At 42.8% G+C, this 22,785-nt stretch overlaps 1 protein-coding gene across 6 annotated transcripts in view; it reads right to left on the reverse strand.

The window, feature by feature from the left end:
- Positions 1-22,785, reverse strand: part of Rapgef2 (Rap guanine nucleotide exchange factor 2) — a 227,064-nt gene that overhangs the window by 146,954 nt on the left and 57,325 nt on the right. For 3 of the 6 annotated variants that reach the window (XM_029474997.1, XM_021157687.2, XM_029474996.1), the window contains exons 2-3: positions 8,323-8,393; positions 4,069-4,125 (exon numbers count right to left, since the gene is read on the reverse strand). In XM_029474997.1, the coding sequence (XP_029330857.1) occupies positions 4,069-4,125; positions 8,323-8,393 (128 nt within the window). Of the gene's footprint in view, positions 1-4,068; positions 4,126-8,322; positions 8,394-15,235; positions 15,296-16,612; positions 16,863-17,953; positions 18,416-22,785 lie in introns of those variants that run through there. The other 3 variants (XM_029474999.1, XM_029475000.1, XM_029474998.1) reach the window with 3 other exon arrangements.

The following is a 22,785-nucleotide window of genomic DNA, read 5'->3' on the forward strand; positions in this document are numbered from 1 at the left end:
CCACTGTGGGTGGCACCAGCGCCTAGGCAGCGAGTTTTGAACTATACAGGAATGGAGAAATGGAACCATGCATGAGCAAATAAGAGCAGCCCGTTAACTTCTCCCTGCTCTTGACTGAAGCTATGTCAATAGTTACAACAAGCTCCTGGCACTGTGACCTCCCCACTAGGATGGACTATAACCTGGAACTGTGAGCTAAGATAAATTCTTTCTCCCCTGCACTGCCTTTCATGAGGGTATTTATCACAGCAGCAGACAGGTCGCTCAGCCTAGGAATTTACAGTGTTCACCCAGGTTTCCCCAGACAGTAAAATAACCGGCATGTTATCAGGACAAGGCAGTTGAAAGGACCAACCTGAAAGTGGTCTCTGCTGTGTAAAGTTCAACTACTTTGTGTAACTTATTTGTTTGCCAAGGAGGGTGTCACCCTGTAACCCAGGCTAGCTGTGTCCTTGCTCCTTCCCAATCTCAGCCTCCCAAAGGCAGGGGCTAAGGCATGAGCAACCATGTCTGCAACTACAGCTCAGCCCTCAAAGGCCTCCAATCTTTGGAGGAAAAACAAAACAAAACAAAACACTATTTTATTGGAACTACAGCTCTATCTCTAATTTCAATATAACTTAAATGGGGACCAGTGGTACACTGTTGACTTATATGAAAACTGTGACACAAAAAGAGTCATGGCATCACTGTCATAAAGAAAACAAAACCTTAAAGCAGCTAAAACCTTGGAGGACCAAAACAACATAAATTATCAAAGCAATGCTGATAATAAGAATGATACCAGCTGCTAACACTCCTGTGCCTTCTTTAGAGGTGTAAACACCCTCTGAAGGGAAGCAACAGCCCTCAGAAGGGCACATGTCCTCGGAAGGGGTGCCTTTGCCCTCAGTAGGGGTGCACACTCTCTCAGGAGGAATGCAAGAGTCCTGAGAAGGGGTCCCCATTACCCCAATAGACAGATGCATGCACCCTGAGTAGAGTTGCCGATAGAAGGACCATGTACATCTTACTCAGGAGAAATAACACTGTTGTTTCCATTCTATAGAGGAAGAGAATGTAGTACAGTGCTGGATCAAAAGAAATATGTGCCTGGTGAAATTATTAAAGCCATAGAACACACACATAGCAAGGAATATGGCTAGTCATCTCCTGCTCATAGATGTAAAGTCTGAAAGTCTTCAATATTTATTCTTTTAAGATTTTATTTTATGTATATGACTACACTGTAGCTTTCTTCAGACACACCAGAAGAAGGCATCGGATCCTATTACAGATGATTATGAGCCACCACATGGTTGCTGGGGATTGAACTCACGACCTCTGGAAGAGCAGTCAGTGCTCTTAACCACTGAGCCATCTCTCCAGCCCCAATATTTACTCTTATTGTACTATTCTTCCAACCAAGCTCCAGGGAGAACAGATCAGTCACTTCCCTCAGAGGTCTTCAGAGCAGCTCCCCAAGACGGTATTATTAGGGTATCATGGATTTACATAAGCGTCAAGCACAGCTGTTCTTGAAGTTTCAAACTACGCATACACAAACTGGCAAGAGCAGAAGCCTGCCTGCTACAAGACCACAAAAGAAAATGCCTCACTGACACTTTGTAAGTACATCAGCAAAATACCAAGAACCCAATTGTGTGAGTCTGCAGTTAGACTCCAGGAATTTTTATTCTTATGAAATCAAGATTTAATGAGTATCCAGACTTTTCATTACTAAGTACCACTGGCACCTAATTCTAGAGCTTTTTTTAAAATTTATTTATTTTATGTATATATATGTGAGTACACTGTCTCTCTCTTCAGACAGAACAGAAGAGGGCATCTGATCCTATTACAGACGGTTATGAGTCACCATGTGGATGCTGGGAATTGAACTCAAAATCTCTGGAAGAACATTCAATGCTCTTAACCGACGAGCCATCTCTCCAGCCCAGCACCTAATTCTAAATGGCACAAATGTCAGCAACTAAGACAGCCCAGTCAAATACATTCCACTTACTACTACTAGGATATGAACAGGCACTGCCAGCAGGTATAAAAACAAACACCAAGGATGTTTAAAGACACTGACACACCTCTAAGAAAAATGATAATAAATAATCACTGTCAGTGAACTAGGGTTGTATAGACGGGAGCACTGGTGGGCTCTGGTTGCTACCATCAGAGGACGGTGGCAGGTGGTGATTGAGAGTTCACTGTCTTTTGCAAGACCATTATTATTTTGGGGATGCCATGGTATAAAAGGGGAAATGTTGGTGACCTAGGCAAGAGGGGAAGCTGCAAATCCCCAAGATCTGGCTTCAAGTCCAGATGCCACATTAGGTCATGGGAGCTAGACTGATGGACAATCTCCTCAAAGCTCCGTTTCCTGTATGTGGGGTAATGAGAACTGCTGCTCGAGAGACAAATTAATTAATTAAACAAATCAATGCATATCAAGCACTTACTGGAGCATGCAGGAGGTACCTGCTATACGCATGCCACCAGCTCCCTGGGAAATCACATGTCAGAGGAGAAGGACAAAATGACCAAAAACAAGTGTCTCCCATCATGGAACTGCCTCGGTATCCATAACGTTCAGTGAGGTTCCCAGCTGGGCGTCTGCAAGCCTACTCCACAGGCTCCGCAAGGAAGCAAGCACTATACCACCTACACCTCAGTTTCTTCAGACGTACACTAAAAGCACTTTTCTCCCTGTGGTCAGTTCTTGGTATCAATTACTCCTTGGTCACCTACTACACACACTTTGCCATTGAAACATTTACAACAGCTGCATGAACAGCCATCCGTGTCATATGCTACAGCCTAAGAAATTACGCCAATCCCAACCCTCCAACTTCTCCAGAGCCTAGCCCTGCCTACGTGTCTAGGCCCTCCCTCCTTCATCTTTCTGCAGTTAGGCTCTCAGCTACTTGTTTTTGCATGCATCCGTGGGTACGGCCTTTGGGGGAGTGTGAAGGGTTGGCGGCATTTGGTCATAACGCTTTGTTGCTTGAAAACCAGCCACCAAGCTACACATTAAAGGAGACCTAACAGGGGCTGGAGACATGGCTCAGCAGCTAGGGATTCTTACTTCATGCAGAGACATCAAGCTTCAGTTTCCAGTGACAGACTTACACGAAGTGAAGTGCACCCCTTCATTTTCACAGAGCACCTCACAACTGTCGCAGCTTCAAAGCATTGAGTGACGCCTTCCAATCGCATCCCTGACAATCTGCTGGTCCCACCTGCATCTCTGACATACCATTAATAATGCGTCCCCCCACCCCCACCCCGACCCCAAGGTCTCTGTAGTCTATGGAACACAATTCTGAGACCTAGCCTCAAAGGGCTCCAACATCTGAGGGCTCTCTCCTCCCTCCTATCTTTCTGTCCCAATTTTGACATGTTTCCTGTTGTTCCATTTTCCGCCTCAGCTATAGGTCACAAACTCCTTCAGAGGGTAGCTGTCTTCCCTCTCTTTCTGGAAGCGCTCCCTATAACCTGCCTGAGGAGGAGTAACTATTGAGTAGGTGCTGTAAGAAGCAGGACGGAGTCAGCACAGGCCATCATGGTAAATTTCACCCACTAGTGAGAACAGCAGTGTGGCTTTAGACTTAGAATGCCAATGTGTGCTCTTCTGGACTCGCCACTCTTTTAAAAACCAGGTGTTAGTCTTTAAAAAATACAACCCGCATCTTTTAAAAACATTAGTACAATTTTAAAAATAAAAGATGTAGAAGCTCATCTGCCTATTCCTAGACTGAACCGTTACCTGCTGTGGCGAGATTTGTTTGTTCTAGCAGGATGGCTACCACTCACTTCCTGTTTCACGAGGTCAAGAAGGGAAAATATCCACAATACAAAACCCCATCTCTACCACACTGGAGAGGTGTAAACACAAATGTGAACTAGCCATTTTACTACTGCAAACAGTTAAAATGTCTCAAATTTCTCACTATGGAAAGTGAGTTAGCTACTCTAAGCCCCATCCCCCCAGAAAGGCCAGGTTAACTGAGCCAGCTGCTGCTAATCCTCTGTGACACTTGACCATACAACAGATCATCAGAAAGGAATACCTACTAGTATAGAACTTCATTAGCTTCGTGTCTCTCATATCTCACAGTTTCGCACATTAACCTGTAAGAGAGAAGGAGAGTGAAGTCACGCATTTGCCATTGAAACAACTTGAATGAGCCACGGGGTGATATTTCAAGTTTACTACTTCATATGCTCATTTAAATTATTTACCTTCAAAACGGGTATTGATGGCAGTAGAGTTCAACAAAGCAAATTAAAATCTGCCCCACTTGTTTCCCAAACACACAGTTCCACCCGCACACTAGATGATGAACCATCTAATGGGAGCCAGGCTCCCACGTGCACTTTATGGGGGAGCTATTTCATACTTTGTAGATGGCATGCAGTCACAGCTTGTCCTCCAAGGTAAATACATTAGAGAAGGCATAGAAAACCAAGTCAGAAAGGAAAACCTATTAAAAGGTGATAGCATCATTCACAGCTCTACACAAGTGGTACTGAGCACTGTGGAATTCCAAGCCAGTGCTCAGTACTTGCATGAAGAGTGAGCAAACGGAGACTTCAAAACTAAAGGGTTTGTTATTTCAGCTGACACAAGCCTTATTTAAAAAAAAAAGTGAAAATATGAATATTTAATTTTCAAAAATTTCTCAAACATCAAAAAGTGTCATATTAATACCAATTAACTTTTCCAAAATACATAGGAATGACAATGTGACTATTTCTTCTCATGAAAAGGCTTCTGCGGCGTGACATGCTGGCACCACTTCATTCTGAACAACTGCTGGGATCCTTCGTTTGCTGACCCCAATTAAAACTCTCCAGTGCTCGTTTCCTGCTATCCCCGCAGGCAGGGATTCATCTTGACATGACTTCAGCCATCTTGAATCACAATGGCCATGACTGCCCCTAAGTAATACTGCTTGGTCTGCTTCCCTCCATGAAGTAGCTCAGCATGCTTCAAATATTCAAAACCATGGAGGTGGAAGATGGAATTTTAACAACACTGACCCAGATGCCATCTGAGTTAACTAAGTGGCTGATACCCTAAGTATTAGCTTAAGAAAAATCAGGTCCAACCCAACTGGAATGACGTCACTTTTGTCCTGAATGTTTTCTAAGCACCCTACTTCTGACCTAATTCACCCAGGAACACTAGTCTTGTCACCACTGGGACTATAGTTCTATAATGGAAGTGCCCCATGCTCAGTCCTGGGCCCTTCTGCCCTCAATGGACTTTCGAGCTGGTTCTACACACTGGGACCAGGTTGTTCCAGAATGCCCTTAGCAGTTCCTGGGACCTAGACCTCCTGATGTCACATGATTCAGAAAACAGAATCAAACGCCTTTTTTTTTTTTAAGATTTATTTTTATTTTATGTATGTGAGTGCACTGTAGTTGTCTTCTGACACACCAGAAGAGGGCATCAGATCACATTACAGAGGGCTGTAAGCCACCATGTGGGAGCTAGGAATTGAACTCACGACCTCTCGAAGGGCAGTCAGTGCTCTTAACCACTGAGCCATCTCTCCAGCCCAGAATCACACTCTTAACAGAGTAGATTATAATTATTTTTTTCTTCTTTATGTTCTCTGTATATTTACATTTTTTTTTTAACATTTGCACTATGAAGATTTATTTGCTTCACCAAAGAACTATCAGGGGTTTCCTTGAAACCGGTCTTTCTCACTGTTCTCAGAATGTGGCTGGGTTCCTCCCTCAGTGGAGGAAAGAAACTAATGTCTACAATGTTGCAATAAATAGGACTTTTTTATGCAGTAGGATAAAACTTTACCAAATTTCGTTTGCAAAGTTTGAAGCTTCTAACAAACACCAAATGGGAAAGAAGAAACAACTTAGTAATCACCATGATGACATTTTACAGATGTGAAAGCAGAGGCTCAAGAGATGTGGTTAAGCAAAAGTAGTGTGACATCCCCGAGAACTAAAGAGTGTAGCAACTATGACTTTGTTATTGCTTAATGATATCCATGTGTCTATAATATAATAATTCATAATTCATAATGCTGATGAACATAGTGTACTTCAACAGGGTTTCTGTTTCTAACACTACATGTGGCTGGGCACATATCTCAGTGGTAGAGTCCCCCTATTAAATCCGAGGTCCAGAATCGAAGCCCCATCAGAGCAGGAAAGCAGAGGGACCTCAGCACTAAATACTGTCACGTGCTCATGTGACAGTTCTGTTCCAAAGAGCTTTCCGAGCTCTGCTCCTAACCGCCATACTTCTTTACTCAGCAAATCTGCAACTCCTAGCCCGTATAGATTAAACATCAGAAAAAAGCCAAAATCGTGTTGGAAAAATATACCTGAAGATTTGAAGGGCTAAGGTGCAATGTGTAGGCTCTGACAGCACCCAGAGGCACCCGCTGAAGTCTTCACTTACTCTCCTGGCCACACGGGTCGGCCGGAGCTGGCCCGGGTAAATGAAACCTTACTTGGAGTCTTTTACTATCTACACCTACAGAACTGTAGTAAATGCAAGTGAGGGTGGCTCTTCCCTGTTAGCCTAAGGTAAAACCTACTTAACAAAATGCCAAGAAGAGAGTTGACCTCAAGGAAATATGTTCATTTTCCCAGAAATGGAAGCAGTTTACTCCAGCCAGTCAGTGGTTGATGTGAACCTCTTCTGCTACAGAACCCATCTATGATCTGTTCTAAAGCTACACTCAGGCCAGGCTGTTTGCTAGAAACAGCACGTGAAGAAGCAGTCGGACATCTGAAGGGCTCACGCATGTAATAATGCCAACAAATCTTACAACGCTTTGAAACGCGTTCTAAGGCCAGACTGTTATGCTCTTGAGTTAATCAGTATGTCTACAGAAGAACCACCTCAGAAACGGCACAAAGTAAGTAACTCTGAAGCTAGTGGTTAAGTATGTGAGTTTGCTATTCCTTGTACTTTTGAATGTTTTCCTTAGGAAAACTGTCAACACAAAATATCAAATGAGCCCCACAGTGGTGGCACATGTCTGTCTTTAATCTCAGGACTGGGAGGTAGAGGCAGGTGTTCCTCTGTGAGTTCAAGGTCAAGCATGATCTACAGAGCAAATTCCAGAACAGCCAAGGTTACACAGGGAAACCCTGTTTTGAAACCTCCCCCAAGGAGGAGGAAGAGGAAGAGGAGGAGGAGGAGGAGGAAGAGGAGGAGGAGGAGGAGGAAAGAAGAAAAAGAAAAACACTTAATTGCTATCACTACAATTTTAGAGTCATCTTCAAAAATCCCAGTTTTGTTCTTTCTAATAAAAAATCTGTCTAGATTTTTAAACACTTAATCTACAATTGAGTTTAATTGAAATGATTTTCATTAAAAAATTAATTTGAGAAACATTCAATCCTCCTGATACTTTTTTCAATTAACAAATATGAAACTGACACACTCACAAATTAATTAGTGTTTAAAGGGTACTCCTTCCATAATTAAAAATGGCTGGCATCATAACTAGACAGAATGGAAAGAAAGAAGACCTCATATCTTCGTTGGCAACTGTCTCCACATGGTCCTTTACTTCCTATTGCAGTTAAAACCAAGTCACCTCTTTATGATGAAACTTGGGTAACTATAAATGAAACTAGTCAATTATTGTACAGCAGCGCTGGGAAGATATTTATATGAGCATACCCCATTGGAATCAGCATGATAAAAACTGTGCTGCCCACAAGGGGCCAGCTACGCACTTGAGGTAGTAAGTATATTCCTTCAGAGATCTAGACTATACCAAAGCAATGAGCCTAATCACTTGCTGAATATTTTAAAAACACATCTGAATGCTGAGCTGTAGGCAGATGTAGACATGCATATAAAAACCAGGAATAAGCTGGGCGGTGGTGTCCCACACCTTTGATCCCAGCACTTGGGAGGCAGAGGCAGGCGGATTTCTGAGTTCGAGGCCAGCCTGGTCTACAGAGTGAGTTCCAGGACAGTCAGGGCTATACAGAGAAACCCTGTCTTGAAAAAACAAAAACAAAAACAAAAAACAAACACACAAAAAACAGGAATAGCAAACACCTTTTGGTGTTTGTACCAACTGAAGCTCATTACAACAGAGGCAGACACTGGGGTGGAAGTGCAAGAATCTTACTATACAGAAACACTAAAATATATATGAATGCAACTGAACGCAACCTTGCAAAAAGTATCAAAGCAAGCACGGGGGTTACATCAAGCAGAGTATCCTTGTGCTAGATTTTCTTTAAGCTCAAGTCTTACTAACAAAGGAACATAGAGACCCACAGCATTCTATCACTGTTAAATTATTAAAATTGAATACACACCTTAGTTGGTGCTCCCTCAGGTTGGATAAGGCTTCCATTCCATGTAAATAGGAATACACTATTTCCAGGTCCTGTTCCAAAGAAAAGAATAGAATTATTAGGCTTGTCAGGAAAACAAGTTTTTCTAAAATAACAGGCTACAAATTAGACAGTAGGTTCATATATATATATATATATATATATATATATATATATATATACACACACACACACATACACACACATCTTCTTAGACATTAAAATTAACATTTTCAAAGAAAAGCTAGCATGTTCAAATGCTATTCATTACAACTGCCTTCAGAACATACACAAAATCTATTGAGTTAATAAACTCAAACTTATCAAATTCTTCACCAGCTGTTCTTTATTACATGTTTTCTGCTGCTTATATCAAAATAGTAAATACTGTATTTTCCTTTCAAAGTATGGGCATTTATCAAGATGATTATTCAAATTATTTTCTCAATATTAATGTTATTTTAAAACCACTTAAAAATCAGGTATGAACTTAACTTTTAATACTTAACAAAATAAAGTGTCTAATATTTAGATTTAAAACAAAGAGAGCCGGGTGGTGGTGGTGCATGCCTTTAATTCCAGCACTTGGGAGGCAGAGGCAGGCGAATTTCTGAGTTCGAGGCCAGCCTGGTCTACAGAGTGATTTCCAGGACAGCCAGGACTACACAGAGAAACCCTGTCTCAAAAGACCATAAAAATAAAAAATAAATAAATAAATAAAACAAAAAGAAAGAAACGTTCTCTTTTCTCCTCTAGCTCATGATGAAAGAAAAAAGATTCAAAGTTATTCGTAAAAGTTCAGAATGTACATTCACAAAAGTTCAGAATAGGTAAAGATGTGATTGTTGGTATTCTGTCTGGACTCCACCCCACAGTTACTGGCAACAGCCAGGTACGTTTCTCCCCGAAGTTGCCTGGCAACATTCAGGTAGGCTTGGACCACTCTAAAAGGGGATGCTTGCCCCCTCCTCGCTCTCTCTTTTACTCCTGCTTCTTTCCCTTGTCTCTTTCCCCCTCGCTCTCCCTCTCTCCCCATTCCTACACACACACACACACACACACACACACACACACACACGGTCATGGTCAGCCTCTATCACCCCCCTTCTCCCTCCTCCCCCCTTTCTCTGCCTCTACTACCCTCTTAACTCCCCTCCCAATGCCCTGAATAAACTCTATTCTATACTATACCACCATATGGTTGGTCCCTCAGGGGGAAGGGATGCCTTGGAATGGGCTCTTCCACCATCCCCAATTCCTCACCACAGAACATATTTCTATATTCCTTTATCTTTTTATAATCACAACAGTGATGTCCTGTTTATAGTCCTATATGAAGAGCCATAAAGGAATCAATATTACAGGATTCCAGTGTAACCTACCACAGTTCATGAGTAACAACAATGTAAGTCAGAATTTTCGCCTCTAAATCTGTCAAAATCTAAAATAAGGGTATTAGAAGGTGTCTGCAGATTAAACTTGCTCCTTTTTTGGCAACAGCTGTAAAAAGTGACAACCCACCAGAAATCACAAAGCTCACCCTTCTCAGGTCGATCAAGAAGACCTATACAGATGTAGTACAGCCACCATCCCGTGTTTTCCCACCAAGCTGCCTGCAAAACTCTTACAATCTGCCCGACACCTATACTGCTTTTTTTTTTCAAGGAAAATTCACAAAATAACCCACATGCATTATCCAGTAGGAAGTTCACACTGAGTGACCAGGAAAGTATGAGAAAGAAGATGTTTAAGCCATATCTAGAAAAGAAAGTCTGAAAGAGATGTAATGGAAGCAAGAACTTGGGTCTCAGGCAAAATCAAAGAGAAAGCAGCTGCAGAGCCCCAGCAGAGCTCAGGTCTGTGGCAGCAAATGCCTTTCCTTCACATAAACTCCACCAAACCATCGGGGAAAAAAAAAAGAGTCCATTCGTTCACTGACCAACTGGCACTTTACTAATCTGCCAGTTTCACAACACCACAGTTGTTTCACACTCATATTTCTGTGTAAGTTGTGTCATATGTACCGTGTATGTTGTATGATGTATGTGGACTTAAAAGGTTATTCAGTGCATAAGGCATAAGCATAGAGCATAGGTAACCTATGAATAATTACCACCAGTGCGTGCTTACCTTCAGACCATAATCTGTAAATAGAGAGCAATGGAATACAGTCGCTGACATAAGACAATGTGTTGGCAGTTGTTACTGAGCCTGCAGCTCACAACACAGAGACTCCAGGAAGGGAGTTACACACTGACTGTTTTCACACTACTAATGCCTGGCAGTACTTTTTAAAGCAGAAATTCCTTCTAAACCTAGAGAACTGCATAAATTAAACACCACTCAAGCAATTCATGACCATAAAATTCTGTTCCATGGACATTTGGATGGGGATGGGGTAGGGGTTGTTTGTTTGTTTGTTTCTGGTATTTTTCGTTTTGGTTTTGTTTTGTTTCAGGTGTGACTGCTGTATTTTATGTGTATGGGTGTTTTCCTTGCATGTGTTTATGTATATCACCATCATGCAATATCCATGGAGGCCAGGAGGCGTTGAGTACTCCAGGACTCCAGTTACAAAAGTCTGTGAGCCACAGGGGGTGCTGGGTAGTGAACTTTGTCCTCTGCAAGAACAACAAGTACTCTTAACTGCTCAGTCATCTCACCAGCTGTTTCTTGTATTTAATAGATTTAAATAGATGACAAACTGTTGTTGTTGTTGTTGTTTTTCCAGACAGGATTTCTCTGTGTAGCCCTGGCTATCCAGGAACTCACTCTGTAGACCAGGCTGGCCTCAACCACAGAAATCCGCCTACCTCTGCCTCCCAAGTGCTGGGATTAAAGGTGTGCGCCACCACTACCCGACTCTTCTATTACTCTAAGTAAGCAGTCTCAAAAGAAATGTGTTTAAATGGTCTATGCACAAGGAGCTTATAGTAAGATGACATAGCTAGTCTACATTGGTCTCCTACCTGAAAGCTGATGTGTCCAGCTTGAACTAGATACCTTAGTAAGTAGTTTCTATGAGCATTAGTGCCTCCCCAGCTGCTAACAAGCAATGTGTCATTGAACCTTAAGGACACAGTTTGGTGTTCATCAGAAAACCTCTGCTCTTTAACCCAAAGAAAGAATAAAAAGAAAGGAAGGAAAGAAGGGAGGGACGGAGGGACAGAGGGAGGGAGGGAGGGAGGAAGGGAGGGAAGAAGAAAGATGGATGGATAGATAAATAGATAGAACATGGCTACAGGTACGCTACAGAATACAAAACAAAGAAGGAGCAGTCTGTATTTGAGGTTTTCTCAAGCACTCCCTTCACCCGTGACTAAGGACAGTAACTGAGATAACCAGAAGGCAAGAGTAGGACCCTTTTTCCTGAGAGGCAAGAATTGTACAGGAGCGTGTCTGCCAACATCCCAAAGTAAAACCTCATCCCAGATACACACGGCCTTCTGGAAAGTATATTTGTGGCTTAAAAAGTTCATTTTCTCTATAGAGTCAGCAAATGAAGTTTTCAACAAACTTCATAGAAAACAAAATGCACAGGCACGAAATCACCTCAAACGCTCCAGTTTCTGCTTTCTCAGGAAACTGATGTGCCTGCCAGCTGAGACATTCCCACCCTCCCCAACTATACTTTCTAAGACGGAGTCCACAGGAACATTACTATGGACACGAGACCCTTTAAAAATGTAAGCTACTTTCCCTAAAATTCTCTGGACTCTGAGCACAAACAGGAACATGTTGCTGTAAGCAGGAAGCAAAAACATTTTTAGAACAATAAGTTTTTCCTCCTACCCTAGGAAGGACATCCGGTTTACAAAAATAGAGGCCATTTCAAAGGAGATTAACGTTATAAAAGAACCGCAACCAAGAAGACAATGAGGTTGACAGGCCAATTGGAATGAAGTTTTCCCATGACAAATAAAGACAAAGGCGTCCTTAAATACTTTCTTCAATGGCTACAAGCACAGGGGAGCCCCACAGGGAAAAAAGATGGCTCCACACCCAGAGGTCTGGACTCACTCCTCTTCGAGACTCTTTCTGAACATAAAGGGACAGCACAGCAAACATACAGCTCACTTAAAGCTAGCTTACAATGGCTTCTGTTTGCTAGCACCACGACTACAACAACAGTATACAGCACATTTTCTTAGGACCTGTGGCACACTAAGGAAAAGAACTCCTCCCCCACCTCCTGCCCCACCAGGGACGGGGGCTGCACATTCCTAATCTCCAGGGTTACACAAGAAAAAGGATAGTGAGGATTAAAATAAAGAGGGTAATTATTTAATCTACACTGCTAGTCAAAAGGATTTTTCTTTTAAAAGGTTTTGTTTGATATGTGTGTGTAAATACCTTACATAATATACTTGTGTGCCTTGACATTTGTAGAAATAAGCTGGCGCCTGTGAGCTCTAACTCAAGAGAATGAAGGCCCAAGATGCTGTGACAATGAGCAATCCTGCGACAGTCTAGAGCCAGGTGACAAACGTCTGTGGACTTGGCCGTAAGGAGGAGGAGAGAGGGGCACACTTGCTCAGACAGTGGTCACAAGCTGGGAACTGCCCGGATGGCAACATACTCTCCTTTGGGAGTTCTTCAGACATAAATGTCATTTATCCTTCTGAGAAAATTCTCACAAGCAGTGACTCAGAGGGCTGTCTCCAATGTTACTCATGAGGCGTATAAAGGCTACATTTTCAGGGCTTGGACTCATAAGAAGGTGGTGCAGCAAAGGGCCTGTGTCTCCCAAGATGACCATTTAGTTTACAAGTTTTATTTACAAGGTCCCTAGTATTTCCACACTAAAACATATGCAACAGCCACACTAAGAATGAGGAAAGAGAGAGAATACAATCCTTGGGGCCTATCTCTCCTTCCCCCGCTGTATGTGACCCTGGAATGTGACTGAGAACATATTTGTGAAGCAAAGTGTACTGGCTAGTTTTGTGTCAGCTTGACACAGCCGGAGTTATCACAGAGAAAGGAGCTTCAGTTGGAGAAATGCCTCCATGAGATCCAACTGTAAGGCATTTTCTCAATTAGTGATCAAGGGGGAAAGGCCCCTTGTGGGTGGGACCATCCCTGAGCTGATAGTCTTGGTTCTATAAGAGAGCAGGCTAAGCAAGCCAGTAAAGAACATCCCTCCATGGCCTCTGCATCAGCTCCTGCTTCCTGACCTGCCTAAGTTCCAGTCCTGACTTCCTTGGTGATCAACAGCAGTATGGAAGTGTAAACTGAATAAACCCTTTCCTCCCCAACTTGCTTCTTGGTCATGATGTTTGTGCAGGAATAGAAACCCTGACTAAGACACAAAGTAATAAATGCACAGGGCATTTCATAGCAACACAGGGCACATACCATGCCCCCCCACAAAAGGTAAGTTTACCTAGGAAATCAGAACGACTACACTTCTGCTAGCAGATCTAACATGCTCCAGAAACATTTACATACATCAGAGTTTTTACAACATATTTGTTTAATCTGCAAGCATCTATATACCCCCTAATGGTCAAATGAAATATTTATAAAGCTTATTAAAGGGCCCAAACAGCTTTTTGCTTTTTTTTTTTTTTTTTCTGTTTTGTTGGTTTTTGTTGGAGACAGGATCTCACAATGTAGTCCTACCTGTCCTAGAACTCATTCTGTAGACCAGGCTGGCCTTGAAGTCGCAGGGATCCACCTGCCTCTGCCTCCTGAGTGTCCTGGTACTAAAGTGTGCACCACTACACCTGATTTAGAGTGTTCTGCTTTTTAAATTCAGGCTTTTAACTACCATTGTTATCATTATATAATTTTGGTGTCCCTGTAACTGAGTATGTACTCTACCACTGAGCTAAATCCACTAACCCTTAAATCCAGATTTTTATTATCAGCTTTAAAGTGAAATGTGACCAAAGTACAGTTTATCATCTGTAATCACGATAGCTGCAAATGGCTTGGTTGGAAAGAGAAGAAGAAATTCTTGATTTTTTTTTTTTTTCAAAGCAGCCACCTAATTTTTCCTCCAATATAGACCAACTAGGAACATATTTAAGGCTGGCAAAGCTAAACAGCATACTGCAAGCTTTCCTCTGGCAACTCAAAAGTGTCGTATAACATAAAAAAAGGAATTTCCTTCTGCTGCTGAACATTCAGGGGTCCCAGCTCTGGCATCCACATATAGATGCACATATCCTTCTTAGAACCCTGCACGAAAGCCATTAACTATACTTGAACCCACAGACTTTCACACACACACACAGACATTTACATGTTAGTCTTTTAAATGTTTAAAATGCAAGTCTCAAGCTGCACTGCAGACACTGAAACTCTCCTCTGAAGATCCAGTCTACCACCATTCTTGGATACTTTTTCATCTGAAGATGATAACTGAAATTCAGGGGGGGTATATGGTTTCTTCTAAACCTCTCTACTAGGAATAACACAGTTTTAAGGCACCATTAAGAAACTGTATGGCCCTGCATCATTCAGTTCACAGAGCAACAGCCGCTCTTTGAACACGCTTGCTAGCAGTATTTCCCAAAACACATCCCACAGAAGCTAGTGCAATACTGCATACATCATGTCTGAGAGATCCACAGACCACACTGAAGTCATACAGGAAGAGTCCAGAAACGTCTCCATTGCTAGGAAGGGTGCCTACCCCAGGCAGGGCGTGTTTGCACCTTCCCGGGGCATCAGTCAAGCCTCTGGCTTGCAAGCTGCCCCACCCCACACCGCATTCCCCATTCACGGAAAGCACCAACAGTCTCTTCACCTTTTTTTTCCTCACCATGACCAGGGATGAACCTGATCAAGTCTGTAAAACACATTCTCCCAAGTGAACAGTGAGCAGGGGGTGGGAGTGGGGGGATACAGAGAAAGAAGAGGGTGTCGTCTCTGCTGGGGTACCTACCATGTACTTTCTCCAGCACTCTTGAGAAGGGTGGGGAGAAGACAGGAGAAATGGGCCTTCAGTATCTTCAGAGAGCTTTGGGAAAGGCCTCTTAATGGGCTCAGACAATCCTCAAAATGGCCACAAGGTGGCAGAATGGATCAACAGCCCTTTCTTGGGACTCAAAAAAAGTAAATATATATATATCTTTGGTCACAAATTCAGGTCTTTGAGGATCATGAAGAGAACAATGGCTCTTTGTCGTGCCTCTGCTGGGGGACACTTCCACTACCCCCCTATCTGATTCCCGGCACCCCTGCTGGGTGATTTTAACCGGCCTCTCCACCTGCAGGGGCTGATACAGCCCAGAGCAGTTAGAACAAAAGCGGAGGTCACTACACCACGGAGGGGTTTTACAACAGCACACTTAAAAGGTAGGAGTCCAGACCACCGGGTCTTTAACAAACAGCTTAAATATCTATTTTAAATATCTATTTAAACCACGTGAAAGCAAAATACTGTTTTTTCAAAGTTACTAATTAACACCCAAAAGAAAAGCAATCCTCTGGGGTGGTGATTTCATTAAGTCCACGTGGAAGCTGAGGAGGCGTGGTAACCGGGACACCTAGCTGAAGTCACCTACCCTGAGGCCCAGGTGTATCCCAAGGCTTATCTCAAACCTCGGATTTTTATGACACGTGGGTGAAGAGCAATGTTCAGGTTGCTCTGTGGTTAAAAATTCCTTGGATATTTTCCACAGAAAAAAAAGCAACCTATGCATTTTCTTTTTAAATGGGGGTATTGAAAGCATACAGGGCTATCAAGATGGGTCAGAGTGACTGTGTGCTCTATGCATGCCTGACTACCTGAGTTCAACTCCCAAGACCTCCCTAGAGATGGCTGGAGACCCCACACTCCACAAGGTGTCTGTCCACATGTTCTCTCCCCAACATGCACCCACTCAGACAATAATAACACAGTTTTTTTAAAGTAACCTTACAGTAATGTCTGCCTCCTTAACATGGGAAATACAAACTGCACGTCAGGATTGCGAAAATTCACCCTTGCTCCATTCCACTTGAACTTGATGTTAGGGACCTCAGACCAGTCCCTAACTGATATCAACTCCCTCCTGAGACCACAGGAGGCAGAGACGATGAGACTCAGGGAAGTCTCCCTCTCCAAGGCTTGCTGAAGGAAATGCAAGCGCTAAGTGAGGTGACTAAAGGAAGCCACAGGAAGTTTTGTTTACAAACTGTGCATTGTTCGTGTAGGGAAAATCGTGTAAGCAAGCTGTTTTCACTTCTGAAGATTAAAATTTCTCTTCAGAAGAAAATTTACATTTTACCATAAATTCATCCCGTGGACAAATGACTGCTTGTAAGAGTCTGTGCTTACCTTCAGCACAGTGTCTTCAACACCAGCAGCCAACAGCTTCCCCAACCTCTTAGGGAGAAAGCAAACTTCACATCCAATACCTGCATTTTACAGTATTTAATGTCTCAGCTCGTGAATTGGAATTTTAATGTCATGAGAATAAATTAACAGAATTGAAAATCTATCTGCATTCAACTGTGCTCTCTGTCACTAAGTTCTCATCGGTTGATGAACAATGATATTTTCAGTTGACATTTAAACATCTGAATAAGCACAACCTCCGAAAAGGTCAATCAGCTATGTACACACAGATACACACACGCACACACTCACTCCAGTGAATCCCGGTCAATCTTTAATGTTTAACAATTAACCAAACACCAACTTCCATTCAAGCAGTTAAAACACTTAGCTGGCTACACTCCCAATCTGGTCTAGCTCTGGTTACCTGTGGAAGTCCTGTCTGGGATCAAGTGGGCTAAAGGGGTCATACATCATGCCACTGAACTGCCACCTCTCCCAAAAGAACCGTGTCCACACCTCATCCATAGGATGCCTGAGGTTTCTCACGGTCAGTTGTCTAACCCCAGAGGTTTGATCAACGGCCCTCCAGTGGTGGCAATGCAGAGAGGGGTCTGAAGGAAGGGACACAGCAGAGCAGGTCACTGCGGACAAACACAGCTCCTCACTGCCTCTTAGCAAATAAATGCATGCACTCTCTGAAGGAAGCAGATTTTAAATATAGAAATCGTCATTGCTGCCATTTTTCTAGGACAAAAGACAAAAATAATTCAACATCTGTTTCTCCCATCTTGCGTGATTTGCAAGGTCTCAAGTACCAATAATATTACTTATTCCCAAACATCGTCTCTCTCAAGCGAATCTCAGAAAGAGCCTATGGAAGACAGAAAGGTTAGATACTGTTCAGGCTAGTCTCTCTCAGACCTATCTATGAAGGAGAGCAGCAATGAAGGAGGCAGCTTCACCACACACAGATCGCCATTTACAGAGAAGGTGAGGGCACTTACGGCAGGGGATGGGGTGGGGGAACCACTGGATTTTGGAGAATTGGAGCTTTTAAAATAATCATTTTTTATAACCAAGCACCCCATTGTAAGAACAGGTGAGTCGGTTTCTGGACCAACTCCTTCACAGTCATAACTCTGAAATCTCCTTTGAAGCACCAGCCAAATGTTTATCCATAGTTCTGGAGACTGCTGTACCTCTCCAGAGGATGCAGTGTGCACTTAACAATCTACGTCTGTGCCAGTGCCCTTTTTACGTGACGGACCTCACCTTATTCAAAACTACATTCTATCATTTTCCTAAAACCCCCCCTCCACCTCTGAAAGTGACCATTACCAAGATTCTCTAGAAGTCAGGAGAGAGCAGAGTGTCCTTGGAGTGGTGAGTCTCATCTTGGGAAGCCATTCACTGCAGAGTATGCCGCAGAGGGAGCAGAGGAGGAGGGAAGATGGCCCTGCTCCACGAAGCCCAAAATTCTCTGCCATAACAAGGTGTGGGCTGCTCTGGAACCCGGGCTATAAAGTGTAGCCGAGCTTGTGTGGCAATGGCTGCTGGGACTCAGGGTCCACACAGGCAGGAGGAACGGGCAGATGCAAAGTCTTCTCCGAGGAAAGAATAATCTCAAGGAAGGGTAGGGCAGGGCGTCCAGGGATGTGAGTCTAGGGAGAAATTTCCACTACCGTGCAGCAAAATGAGATGACAGGACACCATGGCAAGATCTTGAGAGGCTAAAATTATATTCAGCTTTAAAAGCACAGCGTTATTTGGGGCTCATAAACTCCCTTCTGTTGTTGCTGTGTCTACAGTGCCCTTACCTGAGATTATTACCAAGTAGCCCAGAGTTTGTCTAATAGCCTTAAAAGAGGGGCATTTTTTTAAAGATTTATTTATTGATGTATGTATATGAGTATACTTTAGCTGTATAGATAGATGGCTGTGAGCCTTCATATGGTTGTTGGGAATTGAACTTAGGACTTCTGCTCCTTCCAGTCTGCTCTGCTTGCTCAGGCCCAAAGATTTATTTATTATTATAAATAAGTACACTGTCGCTGTCTTCAGACACACCAGAAAACAGCATCAGATCTTATTACAGGTGGTTGTGAGCCACCATGTGGTTGCTGGGATTTGAACTCAGGACCTTCAGAAGAACAGTCAGTGCTCTTACCCACTGAACCATCTCACCAGCCCCAATGAAGGTTTTTACATTGGTGTCTGAATTTCTAAGTGGTGGTCTAAGTGAACCAGTCTTGCTCAGTGAAATTCCCAAACTCAGGACCTATGTGTGGTCCCATCCAGGCAATCCTACTGATGCAGGAGTAGGAAAGCATCCAAAGATGCTAGGAATACATCCAAAGATGCAAGAGTATTTATCTCCCACTCTCTACATCACAGGCCTCCAGAAAAGCATCTAAGGTGGAAGGAATCTTCCCTCAAAAGATCTGGTGGCTTCTTTTCCTTCTTTAACATTGAGAAACCTTGAAACTAGTGGTAGGATTCAGAACAAAATGCAAATTTTGCAGACAATCTGGGATTATGCTTCAGGCAGGGTAGGTAATCAGACTGAATAAGCCCTGCCAGTGTGTACAGTCGGCCCTTAACCAGACTCTGCTCATTACTCCCTGCCCTTGAAGACATCACTCCATCCTGCTTGAGCCTCCACGTCCTTAGATATAAGCTAAGGATAACAACAGGGTCCAAGTTACAATCTGCAAAATTCTTCAACGATGCCCATACTTGAAACAGCACTGCATTTCTTTTGTTGTTGTTGTTCTGTTTGGTTTTGTTTTGGTTGTTTTGTTTTTTGCTTGTTTGTTTGTTAATTTCCTGTTTTTAAAGCAAAATACACTGTTGTAGCACTGTAATGCTGGAAAGCGTAAGAGGGAGACAGTTGGCAGAAATGTATCTACATATATATGACCAACTGATTGACTACAAGCTCACCCAAAGCCCCAAAGGAAAAGGAGATTGACATCAATAAACGGTCCTGGGAAAAGTAATACCCACATGAAAGAAAATGATGTGAGGCTGAGAACACAGTGGCAGAAGGCCTGCTTAGCATTTGAGAGACTCGGAGGCGGGGTGCGCATGTGTGCACATGCACGTGTACACGCAAGCACAAAATCAGACTCTTCTAGACAAAACAGCTCAAAATAGACAAAAATCCTAAGACCTGATATATTCATCGTGGCTCTCAGAAGGGTTTGTAACTCATAAAAGCACAGGTCACAAAACAACTGCAGGATAATGGGGTAACATTGGATTAGAACTCTGCTCAGGGCTATCAACAGAGACAGAGAAACTAAACACATTTCACAACCATACATCTGATGTAGGATTGCATTGAAAATATGCAAGAAACTCAACTCCAAAGACAAAAAGAAGGTAAGGAACCTGAATAGATATTTCCTAAATACTTGAAAGACAGTTCTGGTACCACTGGTCATCAGAGGAAAGCAAACGGGACATCCTAAATCCCACCACTCAGATGTCAGGGCGGCCATCAGAAGAGTCAAATGCTAACAAGAACTGGCAAGGGAAAGGAAGCTTTTATAGAAAGAGGCAGGAAATAAATTAGTACAGCACATGGAAAGCAGTGTGAAAACACTCATAAAAATAGAACACAAGCCGGGCGTGGTGGCGCACGCCTTTGATCCCAGCACTTGGGAGGTAGAAGCAGGTGAATTTCTGAGTTCAAGGCCAGCCTGGTCTACAGAGTGAGTTCCAGGACAGCCAGGGCTACACAGAGAAACCCTGTCTTGAAAAACCAAAAAAAATAAAATAAAAAAAGAAAGAAAGAAAGAAAAAAGGAAAAAAAAAAAAAACACAGAACACGACTACCACAGGACCCAGCACTGGGCATGCATAGGAAGGAGCTGAAGTCAGCGTGATGAGGGGAAACTGCATCTCCTGCTCTCTGCGGTATTATCACAACAGCCAAGGCATGCATGTAACTCAAATGCTCACTGACAGGTGAACAGACAGAAAATATCACACACAGACAGACACACACACACAGACACACACATACACACACACTGACATACAGACACACACACACAGACAGACACACAGACACACACACAGACAGACAGACACACACACACACACACACACACATGGTAGGAAATACAGAGAGAATGGAATAAAGCCCTATCATTTGTAGCAACATGGATAAGCCTGAAAGATATTATGTAAAGTAACGCACATACAGACAAACAATGCTTCATGATCTCATTTATTAATGGTAAGAGAAGTTAAACCCGTGAAGAGAGAAAGGACAGTTATGGGGAGGAAGGAAGGCTGAAGAGACGCTGGTCGGTGTCAGTCAGATGAAAGACTACATTCAGGAGCTCCTGCACAACAGGGAGACTTCGGTTAGTAACTGTGCGTCGCTGTGTGTCACACACTCTTGAGGATCACTGAACTCATTGTCAGTGCTCACCACAAAAAGGCAAGCATGTGAGGTGGTGTGTGGGGGTAGCTTGGGACTTCCTTCATCTTTAACATATTCAATCTCAAAGCATACTCATCTAATGGAAAGTCCTTTAGATGGAGAGAGCGGGATTTGAAAAGTATTAAATACGTAATGCAATATAACCTGTATCTTTGCTAAGACCGTAGCAACATCCACTTCATCTGAGGCTCAAAATAAGGGATCCAAACTCCATCTGGCCCCATGGCTTCCTCTCATCCATGACTCACTGGTCACGCATGCTCACTGTGTGCTCTGTGGAAGCACTGCATTAGGATGTTGCCTCACAGATTAGCAAATTGGCACAATGTACTTAGACCAAAGAAACTCGGTGTATCAGGACAGATAATAGATCCTCACCAACAGCTACAAGGAGGATAGGAATTTAGCTGGGAATTACGGCAGTAGACAGGAAAGTTTTCTGACTCCAAATCCAACCACTGCCCCTGCCTCACATCATGGCCAGCATGCATCAGAACTCCTGCAGCCCATCCCACGCAATCTCTCGCCCAGCCTTTGGTCCTAAGCTTCTCCCAAGCACATTACTTGGGGGGCGAAGAGGTCATAAGTACCCAGAAACTCTCCTTCCATTGACAACTTGTTATTGGTTACCTCCCACAAATTAAGAAGTGGGAGTATACCCTGCATTTAGCACCAGGTCTTTATAGAAGCAAGATAGCTTCCAAAGTGTATTTTTATTGAGTTATTTATGTTGTTAGAAATAAAAATATATATATATATTAACACTGATAGAATAAAATAATACTAAAATTGTACTAACAAATTTGCATGGCCTTGGACATAAAACCCAGCTTAGCAAAGCCATGCTGTGCTAAACATGGAAGAGACCTGGCCTTCCAGTGCCCTGTGCCTCTTATTGCCTCCAGGGCTGAGAACAAACTACACACAAGGAACAAAGGAGAAAAGGGAACAAGAGAGGACAGGACTGGGTCCTCTCTACTGACTGGTCATTCATGGTCTGGTGGTCACTCTTTACAGTACTGACAGCATATGTATTGAACAAGTGTAGTACTGGACGTGTACAGTACTGGGTCCTTATAGTACTGGGTGCTTGGTATTGAATATATGTGCTTTTGAACACAGCATGTTCTTTTGGATATTTTCATGGTGGTAAGCCTTCACCATTCCTAGGGAAATCTGGCACTTGAAAATATCCATTCACCCAGAACTTGAAGTTGTTTATTTAAATACATCCAGTTCCAAAAACACGATATAATGATATGAAAAGGTAACTTCCCTTGGGACTATGCAACTACACTAACCCCAAGTCGTTCTCGACACATCTTGAGCAACAGCATCAGAGGTTTACAAGCCACTTGGCCACATGACAAATTAAAGATTAGCAGACACGTATTTAAATTTCACTTCATTATAGCTGATCCATAAAGAAATGCAACCATCATTAAATAATTAAAGACACGCTCCTTACTCTTCTGAAACAAGGGAACTATATTATATACATTAATATGCATGTAACCTCTACAAACCCTGGCTTAATTATGCCAGTGAGAATTCCATCAAAAATACACTTTCTACTCAGAGCAACTATCTTGTAAGTAAAAATATAAAAACCTGAAGTGCCAAAAGGGGTAAGTAGGCGGGGCCTCAAACTCTACCTCCCAAATGAGCAGGCTGCTTCTTCACTATTAGTGCTCTGGGTACAAATTAAATTCTT

This window comes from Mus caroli, chromosome 3 (assembly GCF_900094665.2).
Source record: "Mus caroli chromosome 3, CAROLI_EIJ_v1.1, whole genome shotgun sequence".
NCBI lineage: Eukaryota > Metazoa > Chordata > Mammalia > Rodentia > Muridae > Mus > Mus caroli.